The following is a 20,338-nucleotide window of genomic DNA, read 5'->3' as shown; positions in this document are numbered from 1 at the left end:
CGGTTTACAAAATTTTCAGGTCGGCCGTTATTAGGGTCGGGTCGAGACGAGTAACATAATAAAACACGGAAATATGGTGTCATTGGAAACGAGTAAGTAGAAAGAATCTAGATTAGAAACTAGATAGAACATACATTTTTAATTCATTTTTATTCATACTCGAAAAACATAAACATAAGCTATATATATATATATATATATATATATATATATATGGTCTTACATAAATAATCAAGACATGAAAAACTAACTCTTACACAAATAAATTATTAATTATAATATACATACATAAGATAATTAATAAAAGAATATGTAAAACCCATGTTGTTATTATATATGTTGGATGGTGATAATGACTATATGAGAGAAACTAAAAAAAACACAAATACCCCAACTAAATAACTAATATTGACTATGATATAAAAAAACAACAAAAACTGAGTATGGAGAGGCTTGAACCTGCAACCTCTCAAAGAAAAACAAGGGAATTTCCACTAGACCAGTTTAGCCTTAATAGTATGGGTTCCAAGTATTAATTTTTATGGGGTCCTTACAAAATTTAGTATACCGTCTCTAAGTATTTTTTAAAAAACATTGGTGTCCCGGGACCCCGATGGGACCTATGTAGGTCCGCCCCTGGGTGAGGTGGTGGTGCTGCGGCCGAGGAAGCCGGCTACACTTCTGGTGAGCCTGGTGGCTGCTGCCATGGTGATCGGAGACAAGTAGATAGATAGATAGACAGGGAGTGTGGCTTGTGAATATAGTGTGTGTTTAGGATAAGATTTATGACACGTGGCAAGATATGGTGTGGTTGTGTCATTTTATGATTTTTATCTTGTTATCACCATTCGTTTATTTATCACAAATTTTGTTTTTTTGTTTTCTAATTCAAGAGGATTTGGCTAGTTGGTAGTTTGGTACATTTTTTATATAATTGTGGCCTTTCATTTTGTAAGATGGTGGTATAATTCTTTTTTTTAAATGAAACTTATATTTTGCATTAAATTTAAAATAATTAAAGTAGAGTGACAGACAAACTGGTTACAAGTTGTGTCATCAGTTGTGAAAGAATACAAACTAGGGTTAGTATTTGGAGTTTTACTGATTTGAGAAGGTATAGTTTTTGTGCACTGTGTTTTTTAGTTTATTGCCATATAAGATCTCTGAATGGTTTTCTTTTAGTCCTTAAAAGTCATAATTGAGGGTGCAAACGAGCCGAACTGCTCGCGAATTACTCGAAATTGGCTTGTAAAAAAGCTCAATCGAGCTACCTTAAAGAGGGCCGAGCCTAAAAGTAAGTTCTTTAATAAACGAGCTCGAGCCTTTTATTTCTATAGCTTTTATATTATGTTTAATATAAAATTATAATTAAAAAAACTATATAAAAATAATTATAAATATATAAAAGTTAATTAATAAATAGTAAATGAGCCGAGCTCGAACAAGTTAAATGAACCAAGCTTAAGCCTAGTCGAGCTCGGATTTCGCTCTTTTGCACCTCCGGACTCCAGAGTTGAGTGTCTCTGAACAAGTAAACGTTAGAAATGAATATATGAGTTCCTTTTGTTGCTTTACATAACAACCATTATGCAAAATCTATGTTTAAATTATCATAAACACCTAAACTTCATATCCAATAAAACCCAATGTGATGATAGGCTACTCACTAGGAACTCTTCCATCATTTAAAATGTTAACAAAGAAGCCAAAGATAAACAAAAACAAAACACAATATATATTAATAATATTAAAAGCACAACAAAATTCGACTTAAATGTAAGATACATGAAATTTAAGAATATCTGAAAATGAATGAATTAACATTAAAATTAACCAACCAACTCTTCCTCCTTGTGGGTCTCAATGGTGACATCACTAGTGGGATAAGCGACACAAGTGAGGACCCACCCAGCATCAATCTGGTCATCATCAAGAAAGCTCTGGTCAGACTGGTCAACGGTGCCTGCAACAACTTTACCGGCACAGGAAGAGCAAGAGCCAGCCCTGCATGAGTAAGGCACGTCTATCCCTTCTTCCTCACAGTGGTCAAGAATGTACACGTCATCAGGGCAGTCGAATTCAACCTTACCGTCCGGTGTTACGAGTGTCACCTTGTAGGAGGCCATCATGGCCACTCCTCCACGGTGGTTAGACGTCTTTAGTCCGAAGAGGAGTGAGGTGGTTTTGGGTGAGGTGGTGGTGCGGCGGAGGAAGGTGGTGCTGGTGGCTAGACTTCCGGTGATGCTGGTGGTTGCTGCTGCCATTGTGGTGGTCGGAAAATAAATATAATAATAATAATAATAATAATAATAATAATAATAATACAATGAGAGTTGAAGTAAGAAGGATAGATAGATAGATAGATAGATAGATAGATAGATATAAGGGATGAGGCTTGTGGAAATGGTGTGTTTTAAGGATGAGGTGACTGCCACGTGGCAGGATATGGTGTGGTTGTGTTTTATCATGTTATCACCATTCGTTTATTTATCACTCACATTTTTTTTTATTTAGCTTATTTTTCTAGTGGTATTTCACAAAGGATGCGATATATGGTGCACTTGTTATGTGTTAGTGTGATTGTGGCCTTTCATATGCCATTTTAGGAATTATCATCATTTTTATATAAATTGGCTTATTGTAGATCAAAAATATTGTGTTGTATAGATATAATAAATTACGAAGCAAAGTGTCCACAAACATTTAGTTTTGGCCCACCAAATATCTCCATCATGTGGAAGTGACAAGAATAAACCAATGCTAAAACCCAAAACTTGAAATGGATTAGTTTCTGAAAATATTTGCGGGTTTGAAACAAGTATTATATTAGTGTTGTAGAAACCGCTAGGCGATAGTTAGATGATGGGTTAGAAACTAACGATTAATCAGATTGGAGTTTATATGTAATTTTTAAAATATACATACCAAATTTTGTATGTAAAATTTTCAAGTTTGACCAAATAACGATTAATTGGCCTTTATTCGAAATGTTTGCGACCATTTTATTAGGTGATACATGTAACATGCCCAATTATACAAACCTATCAACAAACATCAAGACCAAACATATTAAATAACCTTAAAAATACGATGAGAGATTAAAGTTCTTAGAAACTTTAAATTATAAAAGTTATAGGATTATTATAAATGTGGTTGAGTATTTAATATTTCAAGTCGTATTTTGAGTTGGGTCAAGCTTTGGGTAACAGACATCTCAACATTTAAGTAACTTTTAAAAAAATTAAGACCATAAACAGATATCGGTAATGAATGATGGGTACAGACAAGCATGTGAGACATCTCTATAACCAGGTAAGGGACAATGTCTTACAATCATGCACGAGACTAGGATTACCAGCACACAAACCGTTGTCATCCCTACCATCATGTCATGACCGGTGTCCCGTGATCACGACACTTCCATCACCAAAAGATCTTGAGATCTTGGTCATTTATGCTCTACTTATATAACGTCATTAGTTTTGGTCGTTTAAGAAAGCACTAATCATTTATACAGTGTTCTATGCTTGTAGGTAATTGCCTTTAAATAAACTTCGGGCAGTGCACAAGGTGACAGGGAGCAACAGGCATGAGAGGAGCTAGACGCAGCCATCGCCCATCGATGATCCTTTGACAAATACATTATCGTTGATTCATTAAAGGGACCTTTGGTAATTCATAGATGTCTGCCATTGAAGGTTTATCCACACCCGTAGAATCTCGCCTACAAAAATTGAAATTACTAACTGGGATCTTCATAGATGGCGCTAAATGATGAATTTAGATGTCAGAAAAAATCCCCTAATTTCTAATGTGCATATAAAGTTATAAACCAGTTGAATTCCTAAAAATAAACACTAGCAAGTAGCAACATCTATAGGTGATCAAATCGGGTTGGTCAAAGGAACCGGAACCGGTTCAGAACCGGTTCCATTAGTCAACATCACTGTTTAAACCGGTTCCATGTTCGAACCGGTTAGGGAACCGAACCGGTTCCCCAACCCTCGGACCCGGAACCGGTAGAACCGGTTCTGACCGGTTCCTAAACCGGTTCTTACACTGTAACCGGTTCCAACCGGTTACAGTGTAAAAAATATTTTTTTTTTCGTTTTTCGTTTCCGCTGCTCGTATTTGTATAACATGTTAAATAAAAAAAACAATTAACATAAAATTCATTTTATTTACTTTAAGAAGTTCAAAAAAAAAAGGTTATATGTTTTAAAATATTCAAAAACAAACTAACAAAACATTAAACTTATAAATATAAAGTTGTGACATATTATTTCTATAAAAGCCTTCTTGATTACGATTATGAGGTACAATACGAACGAAACTTGGTCCGGCGGTGGAACCTTGACCAACCGATGATTGTGAGGCAGCCATAACAACAAATATGAATATAGAAGAAGAGAAAACAAGAGATTAGAGAACTCAGAACGTTGTAATAGCGTTTTTTTGTATTTTTTTGCGTTCGGGTTTGCGTTTTGAGTGTTGTGATGAACCCATTACACCAAATACCTATTTATACTAGTAGTGGGGTGTTTGGGGAGCCAAAAAACGGCCATTTTTGACCCCAACGGTCAAAAAACGGCCATAAAACCGTTTCCCAACGGCTAGAACCACTCCAACGGCTATAACCGGTTCCGAACCGGTTCCGGTCGAACCGGTTCCAGAACCGGTTCCGGTTCGGTTCCGGTTCCTACCCGGTCCACCTCCAAACATGTCAAACCGGTTCCGGATCGTCGGGTTGAAACGGAACCGAACCGGTTCCTACGAAAAACGGGTAGGAACCGGTTCGGTTCCGGTTCGGTTCCACCGAACCGGTTCCAGGAACCGGTTTTGTTGTCCACCTCTAGCAACATCAGTAAACGAGATCGTAAAGCGTTTAGCCTATTGGTCAATGAAGAAATGGATTGTTAAACATTGTAACGGCCTTGGGTTTGCTCACGGGTCGAACATAGCTGAGCCAGCAACTCCAACTCGGCTTGACCAGAATTTTTCTACTGAGCTGAAAGCTTAGGCATGAACTCGGGATTGTTTACGAACCAAGCTAGCTCATGACTCAATGAGGCGGCTCAAAATAGAGTAAAAATCATCGGGTTTTGTAGTCCTTGGACTAACCTATGTTGTATATGAACAAATTATGTTCTTTTATCTTATTCAAGTTGCAGATGAAATTGATAACATATTAATGATGCCGCTGCTTGCGGTGCGCGCATATAATGTATATATGTGTGAACTCGGGTGGGCAAAAGTAAAATTGCACTAATTTTGACGTTATTTTACTAATCTCGTGAAAATAACGTTAAAAGTGGCGGAAGGTTAATCAGGCATCATGTGGTGGCGTTGATAGCCGAAAGACAAGGGCACATGCACCGATCAGCCGGTGTCCCGATGATTGAGTGCTATGTGCCTTATGTCCAAGGCTTGATGCAAAACTACTATCGAGCCGGGGGTCTCACCGGAAACAGCCTCTCTATCCCTATGGGATAGAGGTAAGACTGTCTACATCTTACCCTCCTCAGACCCTACCATAGCATTGCTATTGGTGGGATATACTGAGTACGATGATGATGATGATTAATGATGCCGCTGAATCGATAATAAAGATTAATAGATCAACAGTATTTTGATCCTTGTTTAACATGTGACAAGCACACTAGAGCCAACCTTTCATGAAAGATCAAATTTAACTATAAGCTACCTATAAAAATGACAAAACCACTTTTTGTTGGAATGGCTGAATAATAATAAGAATACAATAGAAGATGAAGATGTATATAACAAGTTTTCTCTTAAGATCTTGCTACATTAACAAAGTCCCCCCTATTCATAATAAAAAACAATCTCTGTAAAACTTTCTTCTACATTCTCTCTTTCCATGAAGAAAAGAAAGACCCCATGTTCCTCAAATTACAAATGATAACAACTCCCTCAGCCCCCCCATATAATTCTTCATTTCGTATCAACAAAATTAAACTACAAAACCGGGGCTGTTGTTCTTACCTTACGCACCTTCCTTAATCACACTTGATGTTTCGGTAAATCCGTCTCACAAACAGATTAGATCCCAAATACCCGACAGCTCCTGTAAATTAGTTTAAGGTTCAGTTAGTAATACACAACATAAAATGAATCAACAATCACATATTTATACTACATTGAAATTAGAACTTAGAAGGAAAAAAAAATGCACAAACAGTCTGTGTGGTTTGACTATAATGCAAGTTTGGGCCCCAGATTTTCAAAATTGCAAACTTATTCCAAGCATTTACGTGAGACTAACACGTTTAGCCCACACTGTTAATTCGAGTTAGTTTTAAGCATAAAGTGATGTCATGTGCCATTTTTGTGAGGACAATTGAATCTTCTCAAATTTGGATCTTAATAAAATACTTTTCCAGAGCTCCCAACATCGACTTCATTACCTTTGATTCTGCTTTGAACCTTCGGTTTTGCATTGATCGAAGGTGATGAAGTCGATGATAGGAGTCCTGAGGTTTGAAAAAGTATTACCAGGGTACCAAATTTGAAAAGAGAATTACCCTCACAAAAATGGCACATGAAATCATTTTCCGTTAAAAACTACCAGATTTGAAAAGAGAATTACTCTCACAAAAAGGCACATGACATCATTTTCAGTTAAAAACAAACTCGAGTTAGAGGGGTGGACTAAACGTGCAACGCTCTCATAAATTTTGGAATAAGTTTGCAATTTTTAAAATCTAGGGATCAAACTTGCAATATGGTCAAACCACAAGAACCATCTGCGCAATTTTCTCTTGAAATTATGAAATGAAACTCACCGCAGAGAATTCCTAAACCAATGCAAAGCATGGCTGTGTATCCAAAATAAAAGCTGGTTTGAAAAAAACCCGACATCTTGGTCTTCACAGAGTAATAATATATTGAATATAAGTAGACATAAATAGCTGTAGAAGCTGCAGATAAGAATGAAGTCCATTGCCAGTGATAATTCTCAGCATTAAGCAGAAAATATGTTCCCACAATCGTCACGCAAACAGTCACAATGATAAGAATCAGGAACACAAGTAGCATAAAACCATAAACATAGTACACCTGTGAAGTAGTAAACCAACAAACGATTAAACTGAATAACAGTTACTAAAATACTAAGATTAACACAACAGAAACAAGATACCTTGTAATTCCAGAAGGATGTGAATACAAAGTACATTTCAATGAAAATACTACCAAAAGGTAGTAGTCCTCCCATTATTGATACCACAGATGGTGTAAGATACCACTTCTTTTCGGGAATCGGGCGAGGAATTGTTTTCACACGACATGGGTTGTTGGGGGCCCCACTCCAGTTTCTTCCAACAACCGTACCCAGAAGCGCAAGTGGGAAGGAGATGAAAGCCCATATGACAAAAACGACCACCATTGTGCCAAATGGGATTGCAGCCAAAGACCCGTAAAATATGGCAATTGTGTTGAGAATGAAGCCGATTCCAAAGCATAAAAATGGGAAAAGTGATGCAGTTAAGATCATTGACTTTATCCAGTTTTTACCTGTAGTAAATAAAAGAAGATTTTAGTAAATGAATAATATGTGGTTAACATATGTTTTCAAGAAAGTGAAGAGCAGATTAGTAACAGGGTACTTACCACCGTGGCGGGAATACATGCCACCGCTCACATACCCGGATACAAATGATGTTAGGGCGTAACAAACGATGAAAGTAGTAACAATTGCTCCTCTCCTAAAACAATAAAGAAAAAATTACACTTGTAACACGAGAATTTTCCCAGATCAGTAGATGTGGCAAACTCAGAAGGTTGAGTGACATGCCAAAAATGTGTTTTAAGTCAAGACAGATTAGTCAGTTTGACCAGAAGAACTTTTTTGCCTAACTTTAATTTACTTCTCAACAAAAGATGTATGTATTAAATATGATTCAAACAAAACACATCAAAACAGCAAAAATCGATTTTTTTTTTCAAAAAATCGAATTAGTAGGCTTGTAAAGTTAAGCGAAAAAACACAAACAGAGCATGTCCCTGTTCGTCTGTATAACTTTAACCTAACAAACGATTAAACATGAACTAAATGAACAAGGTTTTCTACTTTTCTTGTTCATGTTAGTTCGATAAGAATAGGACATATTCATGCTCGTTTGTTAACAATATAAACGGATGTTTCACAAATGTAAACGAACGAACATAACTGAACATACATGAACAAACATAACTGAGCCAAAACTAGTTAAAAGTATAGCAAAGAACAATACGCTGGACCTAAAAAAGTTATTAAAACTAGACTATGTTGTGATGAGCCAAAACAAATTAAATGAATATATTAACAAACTGATACATATGAACTTAAAAAAACGTAATGTAGCAAACATCGATGAATGTAAACAAACAAATATAAATGAATTTGAATAAACAAACGTTCACAGACAAAAATGAACAAACAAGACATGTCCGGGTTCGTTCGTTTAACTAAATGAATAAATTTTTTTGTTCATGCTCTTTCATTTATTAAATATAACATAAACGAACTTCTCGCCAAACAGTTCACGTACTATTCACTTAACACTTGGTTCGCTTACAGGGCCGGCCTAGCTATTTGCTATAACACTTTGGGCTGTTAGCAACCCATTTAATTTTAAAATTGTTTATTTACCCATTTGACCCGTTATAAACAGAACATAGCCCAGATTGACACACTTATAAGTAACTAGGTCAAAATTGCCACTTCCAGCTAGCAACTTCTATTCTTTACTTTCTTCTTGAAGAAACTTATATGTAAATATAGAAATCTGCTATATCATACCCGATGTACAATGTTGCAACAATTGCAAACAAAATGACAAGTAGAATCAGCAGAGCCAATTGAGCACCAGTTCCAACAACAGCCGACAATATAACTAGATGACGAGGCGGTCGGAAGACATCCCCATGTACAAGCTTCCAACCAGATTCTTCACTTACATCTCGTTCCTTAAGAAAAAAACATTACAAATAATTAGAAACTGGAATCGTAACAATTTACCAATCTTATTAACTCATAGAAACATTACCAGACTTTCAAGGTCATCATCTTCCCTAGCATACTTGGCATAATCATTTCTAAGAGTTCGCATCAAAATCATGGAAACCAATCCAGTAAGGAAGATAACCATCATAAAAGAGTTGAATATAGAAAACCAATGAATCTGAACGATGAAACACACAATTTACAGCTATAAGTTATAACCTCATAAATTAAGTTTATACGTATCTTACGAAGCTAATATAATACCTGATGCTCAAAGAAATGGTAATCCAGGTAAACATCAAAACGGTGTGCAAAACTAATATTAGTTTCAGTCCACTTGACAGAGTAAGTCATGTCTAGTGTCTTCCCAGCTTCCAGTGGTTTTGGGTTCTCTTGGGTGAGATTAACATGAATGATCTGTAATTAAAGAGCCATAATATACGAAATACAAGATCAATTTAACACCATACAAGTTCGTTTACAAAAACAAAAGTTGGAATACCTGATCTTTGTTGTACTGGATAGTAATATTCTTATGAGTGTATAGCAGATGCTTGCTATCACTGTTCTTATCAGTATGTAGCTCCCCAACATAGCCTATAAAAAATTCAAGTGTGCAATAAAATAAACATTAGTACTAACTAATAGCAGGAACAGAAAAATAATTAAAAAATAGGCGTTTAATTAATATTACCCCACAATGGCAGATCATCTGAGTTTGTGTTCCATATAGCAGAGACCAATGAAAATGATATCAGAAGAGATAAAAAACGAGGTGAATAATAAGTATTGTGCAAGAAGAAAAGTATGATTTGAGCATACCCATGAAAAATTCAAACCAATAGCTATTCTCAATAGCCTCCTTAAACTGCTTAACCTTTGATTCATCTAGCTCAAGCTCACAAATTGTAGTTCTGTCCACATTCTCTGCAAAAGGATATGAGCCATATAGTCATATGCTATTTGGATACATAAGCTAAAGAATTACATGAAACATTGACCAGCTTACTTTGAAACTTGATGTCAATTTGGCTATCAATAAGCTCGTTTCCACCCAATACCTCACCCAGGCCACCCCATTTGTGACCAGGATTGCCAGATGGGCGACAAAACGGAAGACTGTAGTAGTTATATGTTTCTTGTGGGTTATTGTAAGGCCCGACTTTATTCACCCAAAGTGTAATTGGTTCATCTGATTGATACTGCAAAACAAAATAACCGAATTTTAAAAAAAAGTCAAGCCAAATAAAATTCTACCAAAATACTATCATTTTGTAGACATGTGTTTTCGGGTACTACTTCAAATCTATAAATGTGTTTTGTTTACAGCACTAGCTAGCATATGATGAATAACAAAGGAAACATACAGTAATTCTAATCATAGTCACATAGTTCGCGGTACGCTTCGGTACGGGAACGTGGAACGGGATCGCAATTCGCTAAGTTGTTAAAATTCGGTTCGAGATGGGGTAGGCTCATTTCGGATCGCTCCGGTACGATGTACCATATAATGTGGTACGATGTACCATTAAAAGCGAATATGTATAACATCTTAATGCCCTAATATTTAAATCTTCAAAAGTCTAGGATAATTTTTAAAAAAAATCTATAACTCTAAGGATGAAAAATGTCATTTTGTTAAAGAATAGTAAAAGAAGAAAAATATAAAGACTCATATGTTTTAACCTAAAAACCCAAGTTGCTGCGATTTTCAATCACATTCCACATTAACCGCCGCCTTCATCTCAACAAAATCTCTTCATCGGACTAAAATACAGAAATTAAAAAGACAGTGACTTTCAAAATCACGATCGATGTTCCTATTTAGTAACCAAACGTGTGTCGCATATAAAGAATTCGCGATCCCAATTAAAACAGGTACAACTTTTATTTTTTCGGAACGCTAATTTCAGTGTCGAATTCGAGAACCAGAGCGTTCCCGGAACACGTTCGTACCGGGATTCGGTACGGACGATCCAGATCGAAAATCATGGGCTGTCCAGCGATTTATGTGACTATGATTCTAATACAGCTCAGAAAGATCCATCACAATTTGTGTGCAGCAACAAGTAAACCCTTACATAACAAAAAGTAGTTTTAATTGTAAAGAAAATGAAAAAAAAAAAAACAAGTTATTAGCTTAGTTTATAATTACTTTCACTCCAATGCGTAAACTCTAAGCTAAAAACAGGATCTTGCGTCATAGTTCACATGAAAAATGTACAAAAACCATTCATTTAAATTTTTCCAGAACATTAATCTGTCTTTTACGCAACTTTTACGCTTATTAACCTAGTTAAATATAAATATCAATTAAAAGAGTAGTTTTAAATATATAAAAAAAATGAAAAAGACAAGTTATTAGCTTAGTTTATTATTGCTTTCACTCCAATGCTTGAACTCTGAGCTAAAAACAGGTTCTTGCGTCCCCAATTCACACGAAAAATGTATAAAAAACTAGTAAACAATCATGTTCAGTTAACTTTTTTCCGTTTTTTTTTTTTTTGACTTTAATTTTTTTTTTAATGAACTCTGTATCCTTACACATATAAACACCAACCGAGCTACATCTGAATTGGTGACGCAAGAACATTATTTAGTCTGTCTTTCACCCAACTATTACTCTTATTAACCTAATTAAAATGTAACAATCAATTAACGAAGACAATACCGGTGTCATCATGAATACTTCTAGCTAACAATAATACTAGATCATAAAACACACCATATGTCAATCAGCAACATAACCAGCTGCATGAAGCTACATCATACAGATCTAAACCCTAACACACTACACACCTCAATTCACAACCTAAACTCCTTACACAAACCAAATCAAACCCTCACACTAAGATCTACCGACAAATTACACAATACTGACGTTCAAATTGCACGATCTACACAATTGGATAGTGAGTGACGATATTAGAGACATTTAGGGTTTGAACGTTATAAGACCTTGTGATCGTACTCGGAAGCGAAGGCCGAGATAAAGAGACATGAAGCGATGAAGATGGTGGGCCACATGGCGGTTGGATTTGGATCTAACGGCGATTGATTGATCGGATAAGTTTTACGGCGAATGGGTGGTGTTTTTGTTGGATCTGTGTGTTTCTTGGGGTATTTTTAGACTTGGTGAAATAAATCAGTCAACAATATTTATATTATTATTATTATTATTATTATTATGTGAATTGGGAAAATGTATTTGATGGAAAGTGATGTTTGGTACCTTCCTTAATAAGTTTTTCTTATTTTATTAAGTTAATAAAATAATTAAATCCATTAAAAAACCTAATTAAATACCGACAACATTTTGCTCCTAACCAGTGTCGTTAAAATCGGTCTATACGGTTAAGTACTTGACGAGAAAACTCTGAGTGTTCCCCGTTGTGGCTGAGTGCTAAGCGAGTAATTCATGGGTACTTCACAATTAAACCAAATACTTACAACTCCATAGTCGACTGACTTGGTAATATCTAGTAAGTTCTGTAACCATGCTCCTAACTATCCAAAAATGTGATATACATATATATGAAATAGTAAAAAAAAACTAAGTAAACTAATCAAGAAGTGTTGGAGAAAGGCATCAAGGTTGATGTTATCGTTGTATTGTGCATTGATTGTACAATGTGGACTTCAAATCGTGTAAGAGCTGAACAAATTGAAAATTAGCATAACAACAAAAGACCCACGATTGATGCGATAGTTTGATCGTGAATTGTGTGTAGATGTTCTATGCAAGGTAATCACTACAGACATTGATTTCTCACATCAACAAAGTACTTACATTTCATTTAGTAACAAGTCGCATCAACGCAAATACTGATTTGCTCAGTGGTTGGATGGACAATGTGGGGTTCAGTTGTGCATCGCCTGATCTGGTACATTTGACCATTCTTACATATGGTTTATCTCATCGTATGTATTTTACTTTACAATATGCCTTAATACACGATATATGAAGGGTTGTTGGCGTAGTCTTGCCTACCTACACATTTGTACATTGTATAGACTATAGAGTATAGACTACACATGGATGACCATGTCAAGCTTTCCACACGCCGATGATCGTTGTCTACAAACCTTTTGAGTCTTTTTAGTTCCTGACATGTATAACCATAACTTCTTTTAATACACTTGGGAACATAATCAACTTAAAACGTCTTCGTATAATTCCTAAAGCTAACTATGCAATACTGTATTTTTCTGTTCTTTTTTGTAATTCTTTTCACTTTTCCAACACCAACAATAGTTAATAAAGTACTTATGATGTAACATGAATATACGCATGTGTTTTATATGGGGTGCAACCCAACCCAACACTACATAATGTTCACATTGTACCAATATAGTTTGTGTGGATGACATACATATATATCCCGTCGCACCCAAACAATACGTCAATCCAAAATATTTGCATCACTTTCATACATGAGGGTGTAACACCCTGAACTTCCCAATGTAGCCTTGTTAAATTAGAGTGAAAATAAATGCAAAACATTAATTACTTAACATTTGTAGCATATTTATATTTAAGTTACCTGAAAAGTTATTTTATAAAAGTTTAATAGTTTTCAGCAATCAAATCAGAAGATTACGTGAGAATGGTACCAAACAATAAACATAAGATGGACCAATTTTTTTATTCTGGCACATACACATGTGCCATCGTGTGTTTGATAGAGATGGCGATTTGAGTTGGTCAATTTACGTTGCAACAGAATTTTCACATACACTTTTATATTAAATTACTTGAAAGGTTATTTTATAATAGTTTTGATATTTGAATCTATCAAACTTAGATTTTTGTGAGATGGTGTCAAACAAAAGAGATATGAGGGACCATATTTACTATTATGGTGCGACCACAGATATATGTACACACACATGCGAGTGAGATGGGGAATCTGACTCTGTTAATGGTCGCCAAGAGAAAATTGTGTACAAGTTTTTAAAATAATAGTTACGTATCACAAATAGTACTCTTGTCTCTTTTAGCTTATCCGATAAAATTGAAACGGTACAGAGAGGATTAGGGGGGACGGGGTGGTCCATGATGGCCACCCCATCACGAGTGATAGGCTCACGAACACCGCCGTCACCCCTTTCATCACTAGTGATGGGGGTTTTGCGTGATGGCCATCACGTGTTCAGTGGGTTTGAGTGATAGAACACTCTCTCTATATATATACACACATATACCCCAAATACACTCATTTCACTCACACAAAAACCTATATATGTATGTATGTATGTATACTAAAACCCATCACACTACCACCATCCTCATTAAATTCCATCACTAATGATGGATGTGATGGGATGAGGTGACACACTCTCATTGGGTGTTACAAGTGATGGAAAAACAACCACCCCACCCCCTTTAGTATGACCAATGTACATGAATGACAAGAAAAATAATATACACCACTTTTAAGGACTAGTGTTATATGAAAAGGGGGTGTTCATTATGGAACATAAAAAGGTAGTTCAAGTTATTAAAAGGCATCAAACTTGTTAGATAAGTGTTTTATTCACCATTTGTATATATAGGGTTTTTGAACCAACAATGGTGAAATTTATTAATGTAACATCCTACTTTTGGTTATAATAATAAAATAAATTTTCGTTTATCTCATAGTGGGTTGTTATCGGTTTAGACGAATAGAATATGAGTTGGGCTAGTGTTGGGGTAAATGGATATGGGTTATGGACTTGGGTATAAAAGAAAGAAGGAAAGACCATGGGCTAAGCCCATGATCCATAAATATATAAACCTTTAATACCCAATTTTCATTCATTTACACATATTCCATACACCTCTCAAACACACACTTAAGCTCTCTCTCTCTCTCTCTCTAGCCTCTCTCTAGCCGATATATAGAAGAAGAAACGGATCCCGACCCAAGGTATGATAGTATTTTGTTGTATGTGCCTAAATTCGTTAGTTATGGTCACGAAACGACGAGCCGACACCGTTAAACCGTTTAAGTCACGAGATCCTGGTGGAATCGGGTATAAACCAAACCTATGATGAGCTTAGGGGTCACCCTAGCTCAGATCTGGATCGAACTGGACGAAAAACGGCGAAACATGAGTTAGAACTCGTTTTTCCGGTGAAAACCCAATTTTCTGGCAAAGGCGGCGCCGAAATAGTGGTACGAGGATAAGGAATGTCAGGGAATGTTCTGAGATTCTTTGACCTAACCCTAGTTCGCTAAGGGTAACTAACGAATTAGAAGTAATTCGCTAAGCTGATTCGTCTGTGGGAATGTAACGAATTAGCTTCAGTTCGTTAGGGGAAAAGATAGCGAATTACCCTTGTTTCGCTATAGCTAAAAGATAACGAATTAGCCCCAATTCGTTATAGTCATTCGTTATAGGAGATAACGAATTAGAAGGTCCAGTTCGCTACTTAGACTGGTTCGCTATATGGACTGATTCGTTAGAGGGTACAGTTCGTTACCATGACCAGTTCGTTAAAAGAAATGTAATGAATTAGAAGTTTAACACAATGACAATAACAGTCCCTGGACTTAGAAAAGAATGATTTAATTACAAAGAAGCCCTTGGACTTTAGGTAGCAAATTATTTAACCCCAGCCAGGGGCTCTGCCCCTTGGACCCCGTTAGGGGCTGCCGACCCTAGAACCCCACTGCCAGGGGCGCTGCCCTCGGACCCCCGTTCGTTGAGGGCAATAATTAAACTAGAAAGACGATATGTGTAGTGATAGTTTACTGAAACGTATAATTATTATACAGTTAGTCGTGCACAGCTCAAGAAGGGAGCGTAAACAGTGAACGCAACCGCATTGAGGTGAGTTTCTAGCCCCACTTCCTTGTTATGTTTTCTGGGCTGTGTGCATACTCGATGTGATAGTTAATACACTTACTTTAACTGGTAAGTGCATGCCTTGTATGATTTATGTATGATGATTGCTTGATGGTGCGTGAATGATCTTCGGATATTGCATGTACCGTCAGGCGGTAGCTAAAGATGTGATTGCCATGTATGATGTAAGATAAGATGCATGTATGAACATATATGATGTATGCATAATGTACGTATGATATGTTAATGGTACGTGAACGCTCTTCGGAGATTGCACGTATTGTCAAGAAAAGTATTTAAGAACATGTATAGTATGAAGCTATGGAAGAAAGGGTACCGGACCCTAATAATATCCGAGGATGAAAGGTACCAGACCCTAATAATATCCGAGGATGAAGGGTAACCGGACCCTAATAATATCCGAGGATGGAGAGTACCGAACCCTAATAATATCCGAGGTATGTAGGGTGAAACGCCCTTTATAATGTATGGTTAGATGTGAATGTGTATGGACGAATGCTGAACATGATATGTATGTAATGCGTACCTTCGGGGTATATGTGTATGAAAAGTAAGTTATGTGATTAACTAGAACTCACTCAGCGTAGCTGACTTTTAGTATGCACGCAGGCAAATAGGTTGAGGCAGCTCGCGTGACTGAAGACACATGGCATGGAATCGAAGATATTGGCATCTCGGAGAAATGTTGTGATGTTTTAAAAACTATGTTTTGTTTTAATTGACTACGAATGTTTTATAAGACATGATTTGATGGTTATGTAAAATGTTATGGTTGAAGTTTTATTATTCCGCGAAAGTTTTTATTAACTATGATATTTAGAACTGCGTTTATGAGTAAATCCAACGTACAAAGTAGGGCTACCGGTAACGGGGTCTTACAATTAAAGTATCTTTTAATCACTTCTAGTAACATAAAAATTACATAGCTGATGTTTAGAACAAGTTTCGTATGATTACTTTTGAAATATAACAAGATTAGTCACATATGTATGTAATTTAAATTGGTTGAATTAGATTAAGAACAAGAAATTATTTTTACATCGTATTTTTGTCAAAAACATGTTTAAAAACACTAATACAAGTGTTGGGGAAAGTTAACGTACAAATAAAATTAACGTGCTATTGTGAGAATCAAGTAGAGTAATTATATTAAAATCAGAGTAATTATGTAATTAAATTACTCCATGATGTAATTAGATAATTACTCTATTTGTATAAATAATTACTTTACTTGATTCTCACAATTTGCATGTTAATTCTATTTGTATTTGATTCAAACTCTACAATTATTTATATAGATATAATTATGTTTTGGAGTGGAAATTTGAAGAACGGTGAAAATGGATAGATTTGATCAATTTTTGACATAAAAGTGAGTATAACTAATTAGGGTGAACTAGGCTAATTATGATTTTGATTATTTTAAAATGAATCTATCTTTACAAAAAAAAACTATATGTTTTGCCATTTCTCTCTCTCAAATTGAATCTCGCCCTTTTTTAATAAATTTATAATAATATTTTTCGTTTCTAAAATTTATGATTCATAATTTGTTAATTTAATATTTACTTTTTTATTTTTTTTCAAGTTTATAAAATTTATAATTATTTCTTATCTTATAAAAAAACGTTATTCAAGGTATATACATTTACTGAAATTTAAAATTAAAAGTTTGAATTTTATTATTTGTAAGCAAACATAATATTGTTTTGTATCTCTCACACCAATTAGTAACCATAATAATTCAAATTGAACATATCTTTCTCTGCAAACATTATATATACCGGGTGTCATATACATGCATAATCATGTTCTTGTAGGTATAATTGAATCAATGGCAAACATGTATGATTTACCTTTTAAGCTCTCTTATGATGGATTCAAATAATATAGTATATATTGCTACGTACTAAACATTCGTTATTTATAACTTTTCTACAAAAGTGATTGATAAAATTTTTAAGGATTCTTCCTTTTTGGTTTATTTAACTTGTGTTAAAATCTGGAAAATAAAAATCATTAAGAAAATAAAAGTGTATTGTTTATTTTAAATTTATGTGAAGACTATTGTATAACGACTGTGTATTAACATTGTTTGATTGGGGTTTATTGTTTATTATATGTCAATTATTTGTTAAATATTGTATTTTTATGTATGGCTCAAGCTAGTATTGTTATATACTTTTTATATAACCCAATAATATCTGCATCAATTATTAATCTTATAACCAAAGGGCTTATAGGCAATGATATTAAAACGTTCACTGAAGAGGTATGTACCCACCTCAATACCGAGCAAGGCGGGTCAACCCATAAGATATAGACAAGAGGCTTGAAATCAAGACATTATGAAGGCACAAAGCCAAAACCTACGCGCATGGCGCATATCACATATGCTCATGCATCACATGTTCAGGCATCATATGCCCAGGCACCACACATGCTCAGGCATCATATGCCCAGGCACCACAGATGCTCACGCATCACATATGCTCACGCATCACATATGCTCACGCATATCACATATGCGCGAGGCGCATCAGCGCGCGGCGCATATCACATGCTCGTGCATATCACATCTGCGCATGAAACATCTGCGCGTGAGAATAAAGAGAAGACCTCGCGCATCCTCAGGATTGGCGCATATCACACATGCACATAATCAACCTCGTCCTTATCCAAATCAGGATTAGGGCAACCTTGATTGTGCACGTCAGACAACCTTCCAGAAGGTATCTTTTTAAGGAATAAGAATATGCTGATGTTGACAGCTGCCAAATGAAAGGTGGACAACTCAGCATAACCCATGTGCTACCACGTGATTATAACCAATGAGAAAGCGCCAGGTGTCCCAGAGGACACGTGGCGCAGAGCAATTGGAGGAGGCCAACAAGGCTGAGCCCAATCAGTGGAAACCCTAGCACTATAAATACAGCATCAACTCCACAAGGAGAGACATTCAGTCATATTCAATTACATTCAATCAGACAGTTACATCCAGTAACACAATCACACAGAGTATTCAGCTATTAAGCAATACTCTCCAGATTTCCTTACTCTGATATTATTATCTTCTCCCACAAATACTTATTCTCACACCGGAGGGTTACCCCAAAGAGGACCCCTCTGTCCCTTTCTGAGGGGTAAGTTGACGGTGCTGTTCATTTTGTAGGTGGAAGAACACAGATCCAAGAAAACCATTGGTGAAACGGTATAATCACACCCGAGGAAAGTAGATCGTCTACCAGTGAGTCGATCCATGTCTCTTCATTCACTAAGTAACTTTCAAACGATGAGAGTTCAAATTTCATTTTACCGTTAAAAAAATATTGATATTGCTTGGGACATATTTGCTACTATAAACATGACATTATTTTGTCATTTGAACATATTAATAGAGCAATTTGTTACCTATCTTTTAGTGAGATCCTTATTTGTCAAACGACCATATAATATGTGCGTATATTAAAGTTTGGTAGGAATGCATTTTAGTGTTTTTTTTATATAAATGGTTTTAATTTGAATAATCTGCAACTTGAAAAGAGTGAATATTATAATTCTTAAAAAAATATAGACAGAAATACAATTTTTGTCCTTTAAAAAAGTCAAATTATGGTTTGTATCCTTTTTTTTAGTTTCTTTGCAGGGGGTGTCCTTTAAACATTTTTTTCCTACACGGTTTGCCTTTCACGCTAACTGTGTTATAAAAACTCAGTTAAATACCCTCATGTGAGGGCATTTTGGTCTTTTCGTCTGTACCTGCAAACAAAAACATTTTATTATCTCCATCCTTTTCAATTTCCCCCAAATTCAAAACCAATTATTCATCATCCACCACACCAAAATCAAATCAATTCAAAACCCAGATCCAATCTCCATCCAATCATTAAACCTGTTTTGGATAAAAATCTGTTAAGGATCAAGTATCCAAATCTGTTAAGTGAGGTAAGGTGCTAATTTGATAATGACAAATGAGTAATCGTAATATTGGTGAACATAGAGGTTTGATCACGAGGGAAAAAACCCTTAATCAAGATAGTCTTACTTCAGTCAAAACTTATCAAGGCAATCTTTGGAAAAATAGCTTCGGTCAAGGATTAATGAGATAATCTTTGGTCGAATTACGTTAGTCAATGATCAACAAGGTAACCTTTGGCCGAGGAGTATGTGATTATCGTGATCTCCGGCACAAAAAACCCCCGCGTCGATTATATTAATAAACAAAAGGTGGTTACAAATGTGGTGGAGTGTATGATCGAGATTACAAAGTATGCTAGTGTAGAGAGAATGCTTGTTTCAGCTCTAATGTGTGCAATATTACATGTGTCACTTCTACTCGATCATAGCTCGTTTAAATAAGATAATAACATTAGCAATATCTCCTAATTAACCGGAAGTCCACTTAGTCGCTCCACGATCTTTGACCACGTGCCAATAGTCATCCAGCAGCGATATAAGCGGTAGACCAAGTCTAAA

The 20,338-nt window shown here is 35.6% G+C and overlaps 2 protein-coding genes across 2 annotated transcripts; both read right to left on the bottom strand.

Moving 5' to 3' along the window:
• Nucleotides 1–1,713: 1,713 nt before the first annotated feature.
• LOC143633532 (ferredoxin-like) lies at nucleotides 1,714–2,310 on the bottom strand. The gene has a single exon (XM_077101819.1). The coding sequence runs from the start codon at nucleotides 2,262–2,264 to the stop codon at nucleotides 1,830–1,832; it is 435 nt and encodes a 144-aa protein (XP_076957934.1). The 5' UTR covers nucleotides 2,265–2,310; the 3' UTR covers nucleotides 1,714–1,829.
• A 3,449-nt stretch (nucleotides 2,311–5,759) lies between these two features.
• Nucleotides 5,760–12,147, bottom strand: LOC143633522 (transmembrane 9 superfamily member 1-like). Its single transcript, XM_077101814.1, has 12 exons — nucleotides 11,966–12,147; nucleotides 10,017–10,209; nucleotides 9,830–9,934; nucleotides 9,702–9,719; nucleotides 9,510–9,604; nucleotides 9,272–9,424; nucleotides 9,051–9,185; nucleotides 8,804–8,970; nucleotides 7,633–7,727; nucleotides 7,163–7,536; nucleotides 6,807–7,080; nucleotides 5,760–6,088 (listed from the first exon to the last, which is right to left on the bottom strand). Exons 1-12 carry the CDS (start codon nucleotides 12,032–12,034, stop codon nucleotides 6,021–6,023), a joined length of 1,746 nt encoding a protein of 581 aa, XP_076957929.1. The 5' UTR covers nucleotides 12,035–12,147; the 3' UTR covers nucleotides 5,760–6,020.
• Nucleotides 12,148–20,338: the final 8,191 nt, after the last annotated feature.

This window comes from Bidens hawaiensis, unplaced genomic scaffold, assembly GCF_021521415.1.
Source record: "Bidens hawaiensis isolate Kalapana, Puna unplaced genomic scaffold, B.hawaiensis_p1.1 tig00000512_1, whole genome shotgun sequence".
Lineage (NCBI taxonomy): Eukaryota > Viridiplantae > Streptophyta > Magnoliopsida > Asterales > Asteraceae > Bidens > Bidens hawaiensis.
This window is presented reverse-complemented; position numbering and strand designations above follow the sequence as displayed.